An 18,968-nucleotide genomic window follows, 5' to 3' on the forward strand; every position below is an offset into this window, starting at 1 on the left:
TTTGCTAACTCCTGATCTATAAAAACTGGCTCGGAAAGGTATCCACAAAAGATTAAATGACATGAAGTTCCCTAGTAGCTCAGCAGGTTAAGGATCCAGCATTGTCACTGCTGTGGCATGGGTTCAATCCCTGGCCCAGGAACTTCTGCATCTTCAGGTGAAGACAAAAAAACAAGAGAGAGAGATGAGCTCGTGATAAGTTAAGAAAGAAATAAATGCATATCAAGATGTAAAGGAGTCTTCCAGAAACTTAGGAAACAAAAGATTTTAGGGAAACCTACCTGGCCCTGGGGTGGGAGATGGGGCATCACTGCCTCCATCCTTGGCTCTTCTTACTGTTTGACATGTGGGCCTCTGTAGGCACAACTTCGATAAACTGTTTTCAATAACAAAAAATTTTAAACTCCAGTCAAGTATGAAGTTAGTTTCCATTTTAAGCCCACTTAAAGATTAAACACTAACTTTTCCAGCCACTGAGAGGAGTGATCAAGGCTTTTGTACTTGTACAGTAAGATTCACTTGGTCAGGTCTGTAAAGAAGCCTCCCTTTCAAGCCCCTGGACTTCAAGTTCAAGTGTCAGATGCTCCTTTTCTAAGGATGCTCCAAGCCCCTATGCAAGCTAATTAGCAGCAGCCTTCTGCACCCTCTGCTGGATACACTGCGTTTTCAGTCCTGACTCCCGGACATCAAACCTCACCCTCTGAATTTCTGGGGCTGTTTGTGTTTTCCTGACCATTATGCCCTCAGAAGTTTACCCGATGTCTTCATTTTAAAACACAGTGAACACCTTGGGAGGTTCCATTGTGCTTTAAATTAATTTAATGTATTGAGAGTTCCTGTCGTGGCTCAGTGGAAATGAATCTGACTAGTATCCATGAGGACGCAGGTTCAATCTTTGGCCTCGCTCAGTATTTTAAGGATCTGGCATTGCCATGAGCCGTGGTGTAGGTCGCAGATACGGCTCAGATCCCATGTTGCTGTGGCAGTGGAGTAGGCCGACAGCTGTAGTAGCTCTGATTGTACCCCTAGCCTGGGACCCTCCATATGTCGTGAGTGTGGCCCTAAAAAGTCAAAAAAATTAATTTAGTGTATCAGGGCTTGTTCAGAACCCATTTAGTAGCTATGGGGTTTTGAGAGTGGTCTTACACAGCAAATGTTCATTCGTATTGTTTTCCACAGTACTCATAAATCCAGAGTTTTTAGCAATCAGTCATATATGTCTGGCAAACTTCTGAATTCCTTTCAGGAGCTCCACGAGATCAAAACTGTTTTCATCATAAAACTATTTGTGGCCCTTTTCCCTGTGTTGCCATTTGCCCCGATGATGCAAAATCAGCATGGTTGACACAACTGGGCACAAATCAAGGCAGATGCTTTGAAGTCTGTAGAAGTCACTGTAATCTTGCCATCATGTGCTCAAACGGTAAAAAAGAGAGAGAAATATCAAATACCAGTTTCACTTAGGAATATCTCTGATGAAGCAGTAAAAGCTATTGATTATTTTAAATCTCAATCGTCAGGAATACATCTTTTGTGTGACAAAAGGTTCTACTTCTGCCTGCAAAGTACAATCACTGTCTCGAGGAAACACTCATGGGCAAATGTCTTTATGAGCAGAATGAGCTTCTTTTTTCATGAAACACTGTCCGTGAAAGAATGACAGACAAATTATGATTATTCAGACTTGGAGATCTGGCACACATTTTCTCAAAAATGAATGGTGGTGAACCTGGCATATCCAAGAAAACAACTGACAGATTTTATTGCCAGTACATTCGCAAACAACAACAAAAAAGGAACTTTGTAAAACTGGTATCTGGCGGAAGTGATATTAACGAATGTGATTTTTTTATACCATATGATGAAATGTGTCAACATTTGAAAGATCTGCAAACTTGGTGGACCAGATATTTTCCAAGTGACCGCTGCATGGTGTTACAAAACTATGCATATGGGTAAAAGATCCATTCAAATTGCAAGAGAGAGACTAAAGGGTTTTTTAATTAGTCATCTAGTTTTTAAGGTAAAATTCACCATTTTAATCATGTAAAAGTATACAATTCAATGGCTTTTGGTACATTTACCCATTCCGTGTGTCCAAGGTCATGAATTTATTTTACATGGTTTCTTCATGTCTTCCCCTAACAGTTGTATAGTTTTAGCTCTTACAGGTAGTTCTTCGATCCCTTTTGAGTTGATTTATATATATATTGTGAGGTAGGGATCCAACTTCATCCTTTTGCATGTGGATATCCAGCTTATCCCAGCACCATTTGTTGAAAAGTATATATATATATATATATTTTTCTGGGGAGTTCCCTGGTGGTCTAATGGTTAGGATTCAACACTTGTACTGATGTTAGCCCAGGTTCAATCCCTGGTCTGGGAACTGAGATCCCATATCAAGCTGCTGCATGCTTTGGCCAAAAAGGAAGAGGAAAAAAAAGTGTATTATTTCTCCATTGAACGATCTTAATACAACTTGAGATTTAGGGAGAATCACTTAACCCTAAATGTATGGGTGTATTTCTGGACTCTCAAGACTATCCCACTGATCTGTCCTATCCCAGTACTGTGTGTGTGTAGCTCCTTTGGGATTTTCTATACATGTTTTGATTACTATAACTTTGCAATAAGTTTTGAAATGGGGGCTTGGAGTCTTCCAATTTTGTACTTCTTTTTCAAGATTGTTTCAGTTATTTAGGAGTCAAATAACAGGCAATGCCAAATGAATTTTAAGATCAACTTGTCCATCTTGAATAAGCAGCTGAAAACTTCATAGAGAATTTTGATAGAGATGGCATTGAGTCTGTAAATCAATTAAAGTATTACCATCTTAATAGTAAGATTTCCAATCCATGAACATCGTTTGTTTTTCTGTTTGTTTAGCTCTTTAATTTCTGTCCCACATTGTTGATAGTTTTTTCAGTGTACAAATATTGCATCTCCTGGGGTAGATTTATTCCTCTGTATTTTATTCTCTTTGCTACTATTGCGAATGGGATTTTTTTCTTAATTTCATGTGCATATCGTTCATTGTCTAGAAATATAGTTGGTTTCTGTATATTGATCTTGTATCTTGCAACACTAGCACTAATAGTTTTCTTTTTTTTTTAATGTGTGTGTAGCTCCTTTAGGATTTTCTATATATGAGATCATGTCATCTGCAAGTAGAGGTAGTTTTACTTTTTCCTTTCCCGTGTGGATGCTTTCTTTTCTTATGGTGGCCTAAAGACCCTGGCTAGAACTTCCAGAGAAATGTTGAATAGTAATGGCAAGAGTGGTCAGAATTGGGAATTCCCATCGTGGCACAGTAGAAATGAATCTGACTGGGACCATGAGATTTTTGGGTTTGATCCCTGGCCTCGCTCAATGGGTTAAGGATCTGGCATTGCCATTAACTATGGTATAGGTTGTGGACGCAGCTCGAATCTGGCATGGCCGTGGCTCTGGCTGTGTCTGTGGCTGGCAGCATAGCTCCGATTTGACCCCTAGCCTGGGAACCTCCACATGCCGTGGGTGTGGCCCTAAAAAGCAAAAAAAAAAAAAAAAAAAAAGTGGTCAGAATGGATGATGGGCGAAACAGAAGCCCCTTATTCCTGAATAAGGACCTGGTCCAACTTCACATTCTGGGTATGTTCAGCCTGCTTTTTTGAAGAAGTGCCTCTGAAGTCTTTGCCTCTCCTGGCTGTTTGAGGGTCATTTCTTCCAACAGAGCTTACATTTGCGCTTTCCACTTACAAGTCAGGGTCAGATGTGGCAGTAGCCATGCACAGCTGGATATTTCTTCCTTTGCGTGGACCTGCCACCACACCTCAGCTCCTCACGTGCACAAGGTCTGAGGACCCACTTCAGCAGCCCTTCCCGCAGGACGGCCCTCCTGTAAGCTGCCTGTGACTTCCCACCACTCGAGTCTCCTCTCCATAACCCTCTTAGTGCAGCTCATGCTTCCTAAACATTCAGGACCTTAGCTCTGTGATGTGTCCAGTGCCCCGGCCCCCCCAGGTCCTGTGCCTCCCAGTGGCAGGACTGGGGTATTTTCCCAAAGTCTCCAGCTGGGAGACCCTGGGATTTGCGACAGGACAGTCCAGCCAGGAAATGAGTGCCACCAATTGTTCTTGGGGCCTGTGGTCGTCTGATTGTCCCAGCACAGATGCTGGATGTGGGGAGCAGCAGACGGTTATGATGCGGGCTTTGCTTACACTTGAACTTGTGCAAGGACTTGGTATTCCTGTTGTACACGGTGCAGATGTGTTAGAATTCAATGGTGTATAGACAGTAGGACTCCATCTGCTGCTGGTGTCTGTGGGCTCCTGGGTTCTTCTGCATGTGGTGAAGTAACGCTCCTGCCAAGGCTTAACCACACACCCACCCACCCCCGGCCTAACCCACACCCCACCTGCGTCCAGCCTGGTTTTTATTTCGTAGGCACTCAAATCTTTATTTGGATATTAATAAAAACAAATCTTGGCTGATGCTAACCATCTGATTTCCTTTTTTTTTTTTTTTTCATTTTGTTTTGTTTTGTTTCTGCGCACATTTTCTTTAGCTTGAAATGGCGATTGAAAACCTCCAAAAAAGCGAAGGGATCACATCACACAAAAGCGGTTTACTCAACAGCCATGTAAGTGTCGGTCTGCCCTGCTCCACTTGTCACCTTCATAGGCATTTTAAAAACAAACGACAGCAATGAGAGGACCCCTTTAAATTTCCAAAAAGGGGGGAAGAAAACCAACTAGAGTTCTATACCCAGTGAAAATGTCCTTCCAGAGCAAAGGGAAACTAAGACAGGCTCTTCCTTTGTGAAATGTGGATGCTTAGTGTACATAACGTCCTGCCCACAGTGCCTGGCAGATGATAAGCATTGTAAATAAATTCGTACTCAAGCCACAACCCCAAAATGACACCAGACTGGGGATGTCGTAAAGATTCTTAGCTGGATTTCCCATCAGGGCTCAGTGATTAATGAACCCAACTAGCATCCATGAGGATGTGGGTTCGATCCCTGACCTCGCTCAATGGGTTAAGGATCCGGTGTTGCCGTGAGCTGTGGCATAGGTTCACAGATGTGGCTCAGATCCCGTGCTGCTATGGCTGTGGTATAGACTGAGACCTGTATGCCTTGGGTGTGGCCCTAAAAAGCCAAAAAAAAAAAGAGAGAGATTCTTAGCTAACTTTCCTGATATCAGCTCTTTGAAGGAAAAATACAAAACAAAACATGGTAACTTGAGAAAAGGGCAAAGCAACTATTTCATACTGATTTTAGCTGCATAAGACCTTTCTCTGATGGGGACACTGTGATTGAAGGTCCCAGGCCAGGAGGACACCAACATCCCTGCCTCTGGGTGGCTTTGTGGGGCAGGATGGGACCAAAGGAGGCGACAGCCAGAGGCTTGGCTTCCAGGGACAGTTGAGGAGAGAAAGCTCCCATCTCCTCACACTATTCCTCTGTACTTCCCCAAAGGCTCACACCCTGGCTTTAAGAGACCTGGAAATTGGTTCGGCATTTTGACAGTAGGACAGGACTTGGAAATCAGAGCCAGCTTCCGGCAGCTTTTCTCAAGCACTTGAGTTGGGATTGGACCCTCCCTTGAGAATTAAAACATCAGAGAAAAGAAGTCCCCTTTAGTCAAACCCAATCCCAACTGCGATCCCAGTAAGACTTTCATACCGGCCAACATTCAAAGTGAGGTGCTTCTTGACGGACAGTGGTTCAGGGAGCAAGAGGCCCCTCTAGCGAAAAGGTCCAGAAGATTCTGGGCTTTGTGGGAGGCACAGGCGTGGCCAGCAGCTCCAGCCTGCAGGCCCAGCCTCCGAGGGCTGGTCACTGGAGGGAAGAGCAGCCTCACCCCAGCTGTCTCCAAGGAAAAACAAAAGTCCATCAGGCCCCAAGTTAGGTGGGTTGTGGCCACCCTGTCCTTTATCACTGCCAAGTGGTGTCACCTCAACGGACAGGTCTGGGAAGGGGAAACCTGCAGCCTTAGACACAGAGCACAGCGTGTAGAGAGTCCTCACAAGGTCATTCTCCACTCGGGAACCAGGCTTCTTCAGCTCTGGAGCAGACAGTGTGGCCCTGGCACAGGCTGCAAGGTCAGGCACCTTGGCAGCCCTGAGAAAGCCATGAGGAAGGCAGGATGGGCTCAGACACCAGGCAAGCAGTGTGGAGTCCACGGGAAATTTAAAATGTCTATGGGAAATGCATGAGCCGCTGTCTCTGGCTACACGGATGCCTCTGGCTTTCTAACACTTTTCCTCTTGAAGGCGGGCTTACCTTGGCTGCTTCCCAGCAACTGGTTTCCACCCCTGAGTTTACTTTCCCGACAGGAAAAATTTCCCTGTGTCTGTTTTCTCCTTGGTGATTTGTTGTTGAGTTGTTTTCTTTGATGGGGAGCTGTAAGAAGTAGGATCTGAGGCTTGGCCACTCAGAATCAAAGAGGATAGAAATAAGATCTCCTTAAAGAGCCGACCCCGGGAGTTTCTGTCGTGGCTCAGTGGTTAATGCTGTGGCTCTGGTGTAGGCTAGTGGCTACAGCTCCGATTAGACCCCTAGCCAGGGAACCTCCATATGCCACGAGAGCGGCCCTAGAAAAGGCAAAAAGATGAAAAAAAGAGCCGACCCCACACGCTGGAGTCAACCCGCCAGGAGCCTGTCTGGGCACAGGTGGGAGCAGGGAGAGAGCTAGAATGTGGCCTGGCGACAGGCAGCAGTGTGTCCTATAGACCCCTTTTTGCTTCCAGCCGGCCACACTCACTCGAGACAGTTGTTACTAGGCAGGACCAGCCATAGTCCCCAAGGCCTGGGCAGGACAGCGAGATGCCCAGAGCCCGGGAAGGCTGGCTGGTGCCTTCCAGATGCAGCCGATGTGGCGGTTACCAGGCTGCACTCAGGGCTTGGACCAGGGGGTCTGGGGTTGAAGGGATCATCCAGCCTGGAGTGGGAGCCCCATGGAGGAAGCGGGGGGCCTCAAGCTGGCTCTAAAACCAGGAAGAGCGTGACTTGGCAGGAAAATGAGGGGTAGCTGTTTTGGAGGGAGGAGGCCAAGAAACTCTCCCTGGGGATAGAGACATCATCGCCCCAGGGTGTCACTTCACCCTCTGGGGGCAGCAGCCACGCCAGCCAGGCCCCGCCCTGGGCTGCCCCTCTACTGATCCCCAGCTCTGTCTGGAGAGGGCCCCAACACCTACTGACTCAGGGGCCCCCTGGAGGGTTCACAGGAGGTGGCCACTGCCTACTAAATAAACCCCTGGGACAAGACTTGCTCTTAGATGAATCATATTCATGTTATCTGACTTTTTTAAATCAAGAAACATAAATCAGGGAGTTCCCATCGTGGCGCAGCGGAAACGAATCTGACTAGGAACCATGAGATTGTGGGTTTTGATCCCTGACCTCGCTCAGTGGGTTAAGGATCTGGCGTTGCCCTAAAAAGTTAAAAAAAAAAGAAACAAAGAAACACAAATAGTCAAAGATCATAATTGACAAAACCAGGAATGCAGTCCAGGATGGGGCTTGGTATAGGCCAGCAGCTACAGCTCCAATTCGACCCCTTGCCTAGGAACCTCCATGTGCCGTGGATGTGGCCCTAAAAGGCAAAAAAAAAAAAAAAAAAAAAACCAAAAAACAGTTCAATTATATGGGAGTTCCCTTGTGGCTCAGGGAGTTAAGAATGCTCAGTTGCTGCTGTGGCACAGGTTTGATCCTTGGACCAGGAACTTCCAATGCCTCAGGCGCAGCCAAAAAAAAATTCAATTGTATGAACAGAGCAAACGTGAGGACTTAGAATTGCTGCCTTTCTGCTAGGATATTACAGCACCAGCCGGTCAGGGGCCAAAGTCAGGCACCCTGTGCCCCAAACAGTGGAAACAAATATCCTTAAGGCTGAGCAGGTGAGCGAGTCTGGCCCTCAGGACCCCGCCCCCCATTTATAGATTAGGGGTGACACGGATCCTGTGTCACCAGGGAGCCCAGAGCCACTGGGGGTATTGGGTTTGCCTTTTTCCCCTTAAGGAGAAATTTGTTTGTTTCAAAAAAGAGCGCAGTCCTGACAGATGACAGATGTGGATAAGTACATGCTTTTCCTGGAAGAAGTTCTCTTTATTCCTATTTGCTATTGACATAGAAACAGTGCAAATACATGGACAAAACTTGCAGCAGAATCACACAGGATGGAAAAGATTATCCTGTTCACCCTCTCCCTTTGCTCCCCAGAGGTTGGTTTGCCATGGACGAGGCAGGTGTTGTGCAGTAGGGAAACTGGGCACTCCTGCTAGAAACTGGGCACCCCTGCTGGTCTAGTGTCACTAACATGTGACACCAGCCAGGTAGTGGCATCCGGCAGTATGCATGTGCTGACCCCACCAGCGCTCACTCAGCCTGCTGGTGAGGCTCAGACCTTGGCAGAGCCTGCAAACCATCCTCCAGCTCCAGTCGGCGTCCCTGCTGGGTAACCTCTCCACCCCAGAGAGGGAGGAAGTGGGCCCCTTATTCCTTGGGAGGCTGCTAGTGGCATCAGCTCTCTCTTTGGTTGCTTCTACTCCAGAGGTTAGTGGACCCTTGGTGTTGGGTCCATGTAGTCACCCAGCAAAGAAGTCTGCTTTTCATTTAAATCTCAGGGTTTGGGAGTTCCCTTTGTGGCTCAGTGGTAAATCCAACTAGAATCCATGAGGATGCGGGTTTGGATCCCTGGCGTCCCTCAGTGTATTAAGGATCTGGTGAGCTGTGGTGTAGGTCGCAGACTCAGCTTGGATCTGGCATTGCTGTGGCTGTGGTGTAGGCCGGCAGCTACAGCTCTGATTCAACCCCTAGCCTGGGAACCTCTATATCCCGTGGGTTCGGCCCTAAAAAGACAAAAAAGAAAACCCTCAGGGTTTGTGAGGAGCAGAAGAGACCGTCTTCCCCAAACCTTCCTTTTCACCTCGAGCCACTTGTGTCTTGTATTGAGCTGGGTCTTAGCCTCCATCTCTCAGGACCTGATGCAGGGCCCCTTCCAGGCCACCGCCTCATTTCCTGAGGCCCTTCCTGCCTGACTTGCTGGTGGGCTCAGCCCCTGAGATGTTTGGGGCCCCGGTCTTGGCTTCTCTGCCCATGGAGGATCCCCCTAGAAACAGCCTGCGCTCCCCAGCTGCGGTGGCAGAAAGAGGAGGCGCCTCCAGCTTCTGCAACCTGTAGGCTCTCACTCCCCTCATGCCCGGGCCCCTTATACTCCCCTGGACCCCCTCCTCACTTTGGTCAGCATTTCTGGAGGCATCTTCATGGGGCGCAAATGTGGGCTGATCGGTTCTGTCTCTGCTTTCTGGAGCTCCCATTCCAGCAAGGAGACAAGTGATAAACAATGAGTGTGCGTGTCTACTCTGGACAGAAAGTGCTCTGGAAAGCCTTGGGGCTCAGAGCCCAGCAGATACCAACCCTGCCTCCCCGGGATCTTGAATCAATTGAAAGTAGATGACAGGGTGGCAGACAGAGAACCTGATGATCTTCACGTGGCTGGGGAGGCTGCTGCAGGATGGGCTTGGAGCTGGTGGGACAGGCGCCCCTAGGTGAGTGCAAAGCAGGTAGGGCTGCATCCCTGAGGAAAGGGCAGCACCACCCCTGTGCCACCCGCATCCTCCCTCCTGTGTGAGTCCCTCAGCCCCAGGGTCAAGGCAGGGAGGGAGGGTCAGGGCGCCCTCAGGGGTGCCTCCCAGGAGGCAGTGCACAATGATTAAGCCGCTTCCTAACTTCGCAGTTAGGATTCAGTTCATGGCATCAAAGAGAGAAGGAGGGGCCAGGATAAGGGGGGCCAAAGAGATGGCCCCTAAGGGTGGGTCCCCTAGGCAGGGATGAAGCCTTGGAGAGAGAAGGGGGTGCTATGCTGCCTTTGTGTAGGAAAAGCACGTTTAAGGAGAGTTTGAAAACTATCTGGGTGACTTGATGGAAAGTAAACACCATGATGATCTTTCCCAAAAGAGGCCCCCCCTCCTCCCTGTGTCCCATTGTAAATGTCACCCAGGCGGATCACGACACCCTACACAGACAGATAGGCAGAGAGCTGCTCTCTTGGACCCACACCCTTGGGAATAGCTTGGACGCCAGGGCTGTGGGAGGCAGGCTTCGTGGTGACAGGAGGGCCAGTGGCTCCTGGTTCAAAGCCACTACTTAGATAAGAAGGAGTTGGACTGGTCCCCTCAGCAGGGAGGTGGTGTGGCAGAGACCTCACCTGCAGGGCGGCATGGGCAGGGCAGGCTCCCGGCTCTCCCCAGGAGATGATGTTGGGTTACACACTCTTCCTCCTCAGCAGCCCCGGCAAGTGGGCATCCCCCACCCCCACCCCCAGGTGCTGCTCCTGGTCCTGACCTCAGCGCTGAACACCAACCCAGCACATCGCCGCCGCCTCCTCCTTCCAAAAGCAGAACCTAGTACTTCAGCCCCTCTTAGAGCCAGAGGTCTGTGAGGTCTGTCTGTCTCTCTGGTCCTTTTTTCTTTTTTTTTCCCTTTGGCCACACCCTCGGCATGTGGAAGTTCCCGGGCTAGGGGCTGAACCCGTGCTCCAATGTGACCTGCACCACAGCTTTGGCAACACTGAATCCTTAATCTGCTGAGCCACAGGGGAACTTCCTATCTTTCTGTTGTAAGATCTTCTGCTCTGTCAGTCCCTAAGGCCCCTTCAGTCGGACCCTTGACTTTTTCCCCACCTTCATCAGTCTAGCCCGTGCCCACCGCCTGCCTCTGAAAGTTTCCCTATTCCAGTGTCCGCACCACCAGCTGTCTCCCTCCCCCTTGTCACTCAGGTCTGGGTTAGGATGAGGAGGCACCCAGGGATGACGTGAAGCAATGTCAGGTTCACTTAAAAATGGCCAGAACAGGGGTTCCCTGGTGGCCTAGCAGGTGAAGGATCCAGCGTTTTCACTGCTGTTGCGCAGGTTTGATCCCTGGCCTGGGAACTTCCACATGCTGAGAGTACTGCCAAAAAATACAAATAAAAAGGCCAGGGTGGGCAGGAGGTGATGAACGGGGCTTAGATGAAATATAATTGGTCCCGTTTTGATGATTGTTGGAGCAGCATTTCTTAAGTCTGTTCTGCCTCTGCACAGGTTAGAACCTTTCTGTTCTGAAACTAGTTTTTGAAAGGGAGGCACATGGAGTGGTACATGGTAGAAACGAATCCAACTAGTAACCATGAGGTTGTGGGTTCGATCCCTGGCCTTGCTCAGCGGGTTAAGGATCCAGCGTTGCCGTGAGCTGTGGTGTAGATCGCAGACGTGGCGCGGATCCTGTGTTTCTGTGACTGTGGTGTAGGCTGGCAGCTGTAGCTCCGATTGGACCCCCAACCTGGGAACCTCCATATGCCTCAGGTGCGGCCCTAAAAAGCAAAATAAAAATAAAAAAGGAGGCACAGGCGGACTTCTGGGCCTGCAGGCTAAGTCTGGGTGGGCCCCGTCATGCGTTGCAGGGCAGAGCCCCAGTGGGAGGTGGAAGGTGGTGATGCTTGCTGGGGGCTGGAAGGATGAGATGAAGGCAGCACAGAGGAGAGGGGCTCCGGCAGAGGGGAGCTAGATCCTGACATGGGATCCTGCCTCTGGCCTCTTTCCTGTGTTCCTGGCTCCTGCTTTTGTCCAAGTCCAGTCCTTGCTCCACTGGAGAACAGTATCAAAGCCAAAATGGAATTTCAGCCTTTGGGGTGCTCTACTCCCGGGGCCAGCCTCCTCTGGTGTAGGGGCACAGCTCTCTGTGTAGACGCTCCTACCCTTCGGAGCTGACCTCTGGGGGCAGTGGCTTCCGCCTTGGATTCTTTTTCTTGCCGTTGACCTGAGCACAAAACCGGACACATAAGCCTTTAAGTCTTTGATTTCTGCTTGTTTTCCTCTTGGTCATGAGTACAGGGCCTGCGCTGATATGACCTGAACATAGGTGACGTGCTGAGGGGTCGTGTGCTTTTCCTTCATCTTCCTTTCTCTTGGCATCAGATGCTCTCCAGTCCTGTAGCTTTAGGAAACATTTGGTGTTTGGGGTGTGTGGGTGTTTAAGTGATTGTGAAGATAGAACCTAAGAGTAGAGTTCCCTCTGTGGTGCTTTGGGTTCAAGATCCCACTGTCGTGAAGGTCACAGCTGCAGCTCAGATTCAATCCCTGGCCTGGGAACTTCCACATGCTGTGGGTATGACCAAAGAAGGGGGGAAAAAAGAAGATAGAACTTAAGAGGTCTCCATCACATGCAGGGTTTTATAAATTAAGTCAGGAAACCCGAAAAGCTGGCTGAAAATGAAGAAATAAGTAAGCAAGTAAAAAGAAGCTCTGATACAAATGAGCCCCAGATCACGTCTTGAACCTGAATCAGTAACAGCGTGAGCCTCTCCCTCGCATTGGAGGGAAAGCGTGTGATGATCACGGTGGGTCCCTGTCAGCACCTGGCATCTCTTCCCATCCAGCTCCAGTGGCTCTTGGATAATTACGAAACTGCGGAAGGCGTGAGTCTCCCCAGAAGTTCTCTCTACAACCACTACCTTCGGCACTGCCAGGAGCACAAGCTGGACCCTGTGAATGCCGCCTCCTTTGGGAAGCTGATCCGCTCCGTGTTTATGGGCCTGAGGACGCGGCGGCTGGGCACCAGGTGGGTAGTGGGGGTGTCAGGCAGCCCCCACGCCTGCCCACCTGCCATCTCACTTTATACAGACATCGAGCTTGCAGGGAACGTGAGGCTGCTTCCTCCTGCCACGTCCTGATGTCCACACCTCCCGGTGAACTTAGAGTTGTCCTGAATCGTCAGTAGGCTGGGCCTGGCCAGGGCCACAGACACAGGCCGTGGTTGCTTCTCTCCTGGTGATGAGACATGGGTTTTTCTTTGTTGGTCTCCCTTCATTTGAAATTTTTCATAACAGCCTTTTTAAAAAGCAGCCTCTGGGAGTTCCCTCGTGGCTCAGCGCATTAAGGATCTGGCGTTGTCACTGCTGTGGCACAGGTTCAGTCCCTGGCCTGGGAACTTCCACACGCTGAATATGAATCTGTGAATCCAAAGGAAACGGGGGTGGGGGTGGGGGGATGGGAAGCAGCCTTTGGGAAGTTCCCCAGTGGTCTAGTGGTTACGATTTAGTGCTCTCACTGCTGCAGTCCAGGTTCGATCCCTGGTCCAGGAACTAGGATCCCACATCAAGCCGCTACACGCCAGGGCCAAAAATAAGTTATAAATATCCTCTGGATTATCGAGTAGAGTTGGATTTACCATTTCTTAATGCTTTTTGCTGTGCCTGGACAACCCACCTCTGGGCTGCCCTTGGCCAATAGCAGCCAGGGACCATCAAAGGCTGGAAATTACCCCCAGCAATAGCATTCAGCTTCTCCCACTAGAAAAAGATGGTCTCAAGTGTTCAAAGTGGAAGGGGCCCCAGCACACGCATGAGGCTATCCTGGGTGGCCTTGACCTGGGGCGGGCCAGGTTGGGTGCACACACGTGGGTGTCAGAGTTCCTCCCACCCTCTTAGAAGTGGGCATCGTGGGTGTCTTAAAGGATGGGGCCAGAAAGTGCAAGTCTGCTCCAATTCTCTGCCACTTTGGGGTCCTCAACAGTAGCTGTCCTTACAGAATGAGGATGGATAGAAGGGGCTGGGGCTGGTCTCTGGGGACACAGCCACTGCTGCCCTGGGGCCTCTACTTTCCCAGAGTCCCGGATGCTGGTCTCAAGATTAGAGCTCAGGCCCCCTGCTGTCCTCCCTCAGAGCACTGGCTTGGCTGGCACCTCATCAGAGAAGGACCCAGGCTCTTCCCATCTGTCCCTGTTGCCAGCTCAGGAGAAATGGCAGCACATAATCTGTCCTTTTATCTCGAGGAGCCCCCTCTGACCTGTTTCCTTAACCAAAGGAACCTAAAGCCCTTTGATCATCATTTCTGTCATAATAAACTAAGGTAGAGTTTCTCAGACTGAGCCATTTCCAAAACACATCATTAGATGTTTGGAAGGAGGGGCATTAATAATAATAGTAATTGTTGTCATCCTCATTAGACAACGCTAGGTTAAACAAAGTTGAACTGGCTCTTTGACCGCAGGACTTCTCAGAGCCTTTATCATACTAAAACACTGAGCTGAATTTACCAGGAGGGGAAGTCATTAGAGAATTTCCTGGATCTCTCTGACCACAGGACAGCCTGAGAACATTGCCCACACAGTCGAGGGAAGCCTGGCCCCGAGAGCCCAAGGGACAGGCTGGGACAGAGCACCTGTCTTGGGGTTCAGGGTTTCTGCCAAGAGCTGACCTTCGCTGTTTGATTTCTAGGGGCAACTCCAAGTATCATTACTATGGGATCCGGCTGAAGCCAGACTCGCCCCTGAACCGGCTGCAGGAGGACACACAGTACATGGCCATGAGGCAGCAGCCAGTGCATCAGAAACCCAGGTGGGAGTTCCTGTCATGACGTGGTGGAAATGAATCCGACTGGGAACCATGAGGTTGTAGGTTCGATCCCTGGGCTCGCTCCGTGGGTTAAGGATCTGGTGTTGCTGTGAGCTGTAATGTAGGTCGCAGACACGGCTTGGATCCCGAGTTGCTGGGACTGTGGTGCAGGCCAGCAGCTGTAGCTCCAATTGGACCCCTAGCCTGGGAACCTCCATATGCCACGCGTGCAGCCCTAAAAAGGCCAAAAAAAAAAAAAAAAAAGAAATTCTGACACTCACTACAACATGGATGCATCTTGAGGACTTGATGTTCAATGAAATAAGCTGGACCCAGAAGGACATATGGTGTGTGATTCCACTCACGTGAGGTCCCTAGAGGAGTAAGATCCACAGAGACAGGGGATGGGGAGTCGGATTTTTAGTTTGAGAAGAAGAGAAGGTTCTGGAGATGGGTGGTGGGGATGGTCACACAACAGCGTGAGTGTGCGGAATGCCACTGGACTATTCACTTAAAAATGGTAAATTTGGGGTTTTCTATTTGACCACAAGTTTTAGAAAAATACACACAACCCCAAACTGTATCCTCCTCTGCCCTCTGCTCCTTGGGCCCCTTCTGGGCAATGCTGCTGGGGTCTCACAGTTGCACATGTGTTCCCTTCTCAGGTACCGGCCAGCCCAGAAGACGGACAGCCTGGGGGACAGTGGCTCACATGGCAGCCTGCACAGCACACCTGAGCAAGCCATGGCCGCCCAGAGCCAGCACCACCAGCAGTACATTGGTGAGCCCCCGCCCTGGCACAGGACCTGCAAGAAAGGCTCGGGGGCCACTCAGCACCTCTGGGGGTGGGTTTTGGCACCAGCAGCATCTACAGGGATGCTAAGTTTAGACAGTGTTCTTATACACCACCTTTTCAATTACATAGAAAGTTCTAGGGAGTTCCCTGGTGGCCTAGCCAGTTAAGGATCCAGCATTGTTATTGCTGTGGCCCAGGTTCAATCCCTGACCCCAGGAACTTCCGCATGCCATGAGTACGGCAAAAAAAAAAAAAAAATCTAGATAAGCGTTCTTTGTGGAATCCCTGAGATTTTAGAATAATCAACATATGCCCACTAAATTAATGTATAAAGTGACCATCAGAACAATAACTGGAGGAGTTTCCTGCTGTGGTGCAATAGGATCAGCAGCATCTTGGAAGCGCTGGGACACAGGTTCGATCCCTGGCCCGGCATAGTGGGTTGGGAATCCAGCCTTGCCACACCTGCGGCTTAGGTTGCAGCTGTAGCTTGGATCTGATCCCTGGGCCAGGAGCTCCATATGCCTCAGACAGCCAAAAATGAAAAAAAAGAAAAAAAATAAATAACTGGAGTTCCCTTGTGGCGCAGCACATTAATGATCCAGCATTGTCACTAAAGCAGCACAGGTGGCTGCTGTGGCATGGGTGTGGGTTCAATCCCAGGCCTAGGAACTTCCCCATGCCATGGGTGTGGCAAAAAAACACCACAACACAGAAAAATAAGTAAATAAAATGAGGAGTTCCCGTCACGGCTCAGTGGTTAATGAATCCAACTAGGAACCATGAGATTGCGGGTTTGATCCCTGGCCTTGCTCAGTGGGTTAAGGGCCCAGCGTTGCCGTGAGCTGTGGTGTAGGTTGCAGACACGGCTCGGATCCCGTGTTGCTGTGGCCCTGGTGTAGGCTGGTGGCTACAGCTCCGATTAGACCCCTAACCTGAGAACCTCCATATGCCACCGAAGCGGCCCTAGAAAAAGGCAAAAATACCAAAAAAAAAAAAAAAAAAAAAGTAAAGTAAATAAAATGAAATGCCCTTCAGAAAGAAGACTAGATGTACTTTAAACTGAGTCTGTCCCCTCCGGTGCCCTGACATGTGGCAGCCTGGCCCTCCTCCACAGAGCGTCTCTCCCCAGCCAGCACTGCCGCTGCCCTGGTTGCCGGGAGAGCGTCTTACTCAGAGCCTCCCACCCAGGACAGCCCAGGAGGCTCACACATGCTGAAGCTTGGGGGCATCCATGTACTTTTAGTGTACCTTTTGAGCACCCACAGAACCCTTCTGTGACGGGTCTTCTGGAGAGACTGTCACTGCCCTGGGACACTGCTTCCTGTGTGTCCACATGTTTAATGTCACCAGGAGCTGTGCACCCGAGAATACCGAAGCTTAAAAGTCATGTGGTCTTGAGGGCAGCCAGGACTTGGCCCCCGGGCTGTCATATCGTCCCCAGCTCATGGCCCTGCCCGTTGGCTTCTGCCTGGGCACCCTCCGCAGCCTTGCTGATCTCCCACTTTCCTCCCCTAGATGTGTCCCATGTCTTCCCTGAGTTCCCGGCGCCCGACCTGGGCAGTGTCCTGCTGCAGGAGAGCATCACACTGCAGGACGTCAAGGCCCTGCAGCTGGCCTACCGGCGGCACTGCGAGGTGACTGCCCCACCCTGAGTCCAGCCTAGGGGCAGGGAGGGGAGTGTCACCACAGGGCATCTCAGTGCGCCTCCCCCAGGCCAAGGCGGTCAGCTGCCTGCAGCCAGCACCACATGCCAGAGCATCACCAAGATACGGGCCACAGGACCGGCCCCTCCTCCCTCTGGCCAAGGACTAGATGGAGTCTCCCCTTTATTCACTCCCGTAGCCTTCAGTGTCTCTCTGGCTTTGGGAAGATGGCACTGTCGCCTGTTTCCCCGCCACTTGCCAACCCAGGGGCACGCACATTGCTGTATTTAACCCACTGTATTTATCTCCAGGCAACTTTAGACGTGGTGATGAACCTCCAGTTTCACTACATTGAGAAGCTGTGGCTTTCCTTCTGGAATTCTAAAGCCTCCTCAGGCGACGGCCCTGCCTCTTTACCAGCCAGGTACTGCCCGTCAGCCCCGCAGTCAGGCCTCCTTCCATAAGGCTTTTCCCTGCAGATAGTTGCTGGCTGACACCCACAATGTGGCCCTGGACGAATGTGCCAGGCAACCAGAAACTGGCGCTCGGACCCCCTATGGGCGTGTGGTCTTTACTCTAAGATGATGAGTGACTCATGGCTCATCCCCCTGCTTCAGCACAGGGTCTTGGGGGTGACCGCGTAGTAGGCGAGGAGCTGGCCGGCAGGAGGGTCTCCCCAGCCCTGCACCCAGTGGTCCTGTAGCCTCACTCGGCTTGTGCCTCAAGAACTGGCATCAGGCTAGTGGCTCACCTGTGTCCCCCGGTGTCCCCCACAGTGACGAGGAGCCGGAAGGTGCCATCCTCCCGAAGGACAAGCTGGTGTCCCTGTGCAAATGTGACCCCGTCCTCAGGTGGATGAGGACCTGCGACCACATCTTGTACCAGGCACTGGTGGAAATCCTCATCCCGGACGTGCTGCGGCCAGTGCCCAGTAAGCAGCTCTGCCCCGCTCTGCCTCGCCATGTCCCCTGCCACACCCACACTGTGGGGTCCACATGAGCCCTGCCACAGGAGACTCCCAGAAGGGAGGCCAGGGTCACAGGACAGCCCTCCCCTGCCTGCAGCATCAAGGATGGGCTGAATCAGGTTTTAACCTGCCTGCCCCAGTGAGCTCTGCTTCCCACACTGACTCTTTAGCATCAAAGGGTGAATTCTACAGACCTTCACCAGATTCCAGAGGCCTTGACTGAGGAAGGAGGGAAAAGGAAATGATGTCCTTTGATGGCTGGGGCTGACTCTTGTGGTGGGGACCTTCCCAAGGCCTCTGTCCCCAAACACCCGTGCAGCCTCCAAAGACAGTGGCAAAGCACACCACCAGGGGGCGTCCTCCCGCCAGCCTGCTGGGAGGCTCTCCCTCGAGATCCCAGGTCCCTGATGGTGAGAGGCGTGTCCCTCCACCCCTACCCCCCCCACCCCCAGACCCCCAGATTCCTGGAGGGCGAGGAAGCGTGTTAGTGCTGGAGACCTTCCATCTTTCTTGATGAGCTGGTCTGCTGCTCATTTGCCAGGAAATGGGACATAGCAAAATGATTGTACTTCTTTGGCCTTGCCTGCCCAGAAACTCTTCAGTGTAGTGTTCATTTAGAGTCTCTGTATTAAGGTAGGTTGAGACTAGGATATATTTCCTTTTCTAACAGTTGAGGTTTACTTTTTTTTTTAATTTTTTTTTTTTTTTTTTTTTTTTGTCTTTTCTAGGGCCACTCCCACAGCATATGGAGGTTCCCAGGCTAGGAGTCGAATTGGAGCTGTAGCCGCCGGTCTACGCCAGAGTCACGGCAGCGCGGGATCCAAGCCGCGTCTGCGACCTACACCACAGCTCATGGCAACACCAGATCCTTAACCCACTGAGCCAGGTCAGGGATTGAACCCTCAACCCTCAACCTCATGGTTCCTAGTCGGATTCGTTAGCCACTGAGCCATGACGGGAACTCCAGAGGTTTACTTTAAAAAAAAAAAAAATGTGTTCTTGCAAGCCATCTCAAGATAAATTTGAAGTCAGTAGAATATATCTACATGCGTATGTACCAGGGGCTTCCCCCTCAGCACTGTGGACCTTGGGTGGGTCTGTTTCTTGAGGAGGGGTGTCCTTGGCACTGTTGTTGGCGGGGGGGCGGGGATGTCACAGCATCCCTGGTCCCCACCCCCTCCATGCCAGGAGTACCTCCA

At 50.7% G+C, this 18,968-nt stretch overlaps 1 protein-coding gene across 9 annotated transcripts in view; it reads left to right on the plus strand.

Moving 5' to 3' along the window:
- RFX2 (regulatory factor X2) overlaps positions 1 to 18,968 on the plus strand; it is a 101,326-nt gene that overhangs the window by 71,091 nt on the left and 11,267 nt on the right. For 5 of the 9 annotated variants that reach the window (XM_021083995.1, XM_021083997.1, XM_021084002.1 and 2 more), the window contains 7 exons: positions 4,550 to 4,624; positions 12,405 to 12,586; positions 14,244 to 14,363; positions 15,026 to 15,141; positions 16,675 to 16,793; positions 17,114 to 17,226; positions 17,579 to 17,733. In XM_021083995.1, the coding sequence (XP_020939654.1) occupies positions 4,550 to 4,624; positions 12,405 to 12,586; positions 14,244 to 14,363; positions 15,026 to 15,141; positions 16,675 to 16,793; positions 17,114 to 17,226; positions 17,579 to 17,733 (880 nt within the window). The remainder of the gene's footprint in view (positions 1 to 4,549; positions 4,625 to 12,404; positions 12,587 to 14,243; positions 14,364 to 15,025; positions 15,142 to 16,674; positions 16,794 to 17,113; positions 17,227 to 17,578; positions 17,734 to 18,968) is intronic. The other 4 variants (XM_021083998.1, XM_021084004.1, XM_021083999.1 and 1 more) reach the window with 1 other exon arrangement.

The sequence above is a fragment of the Sus scrofa genome, chromosome 2 (genome assembly GCF_000003025.6).
Source record: "Sus scrofa isolate TJ Tabasco breed Duroc chromosome 2, Sscrofa11.1, whole genome shotgun sequence".
Lineage (NCBI taxonomy): Eukaryota > Metazoa > Chordata > Mammalia > Artiodactyla > Suidae > Sus > Sus scrofa.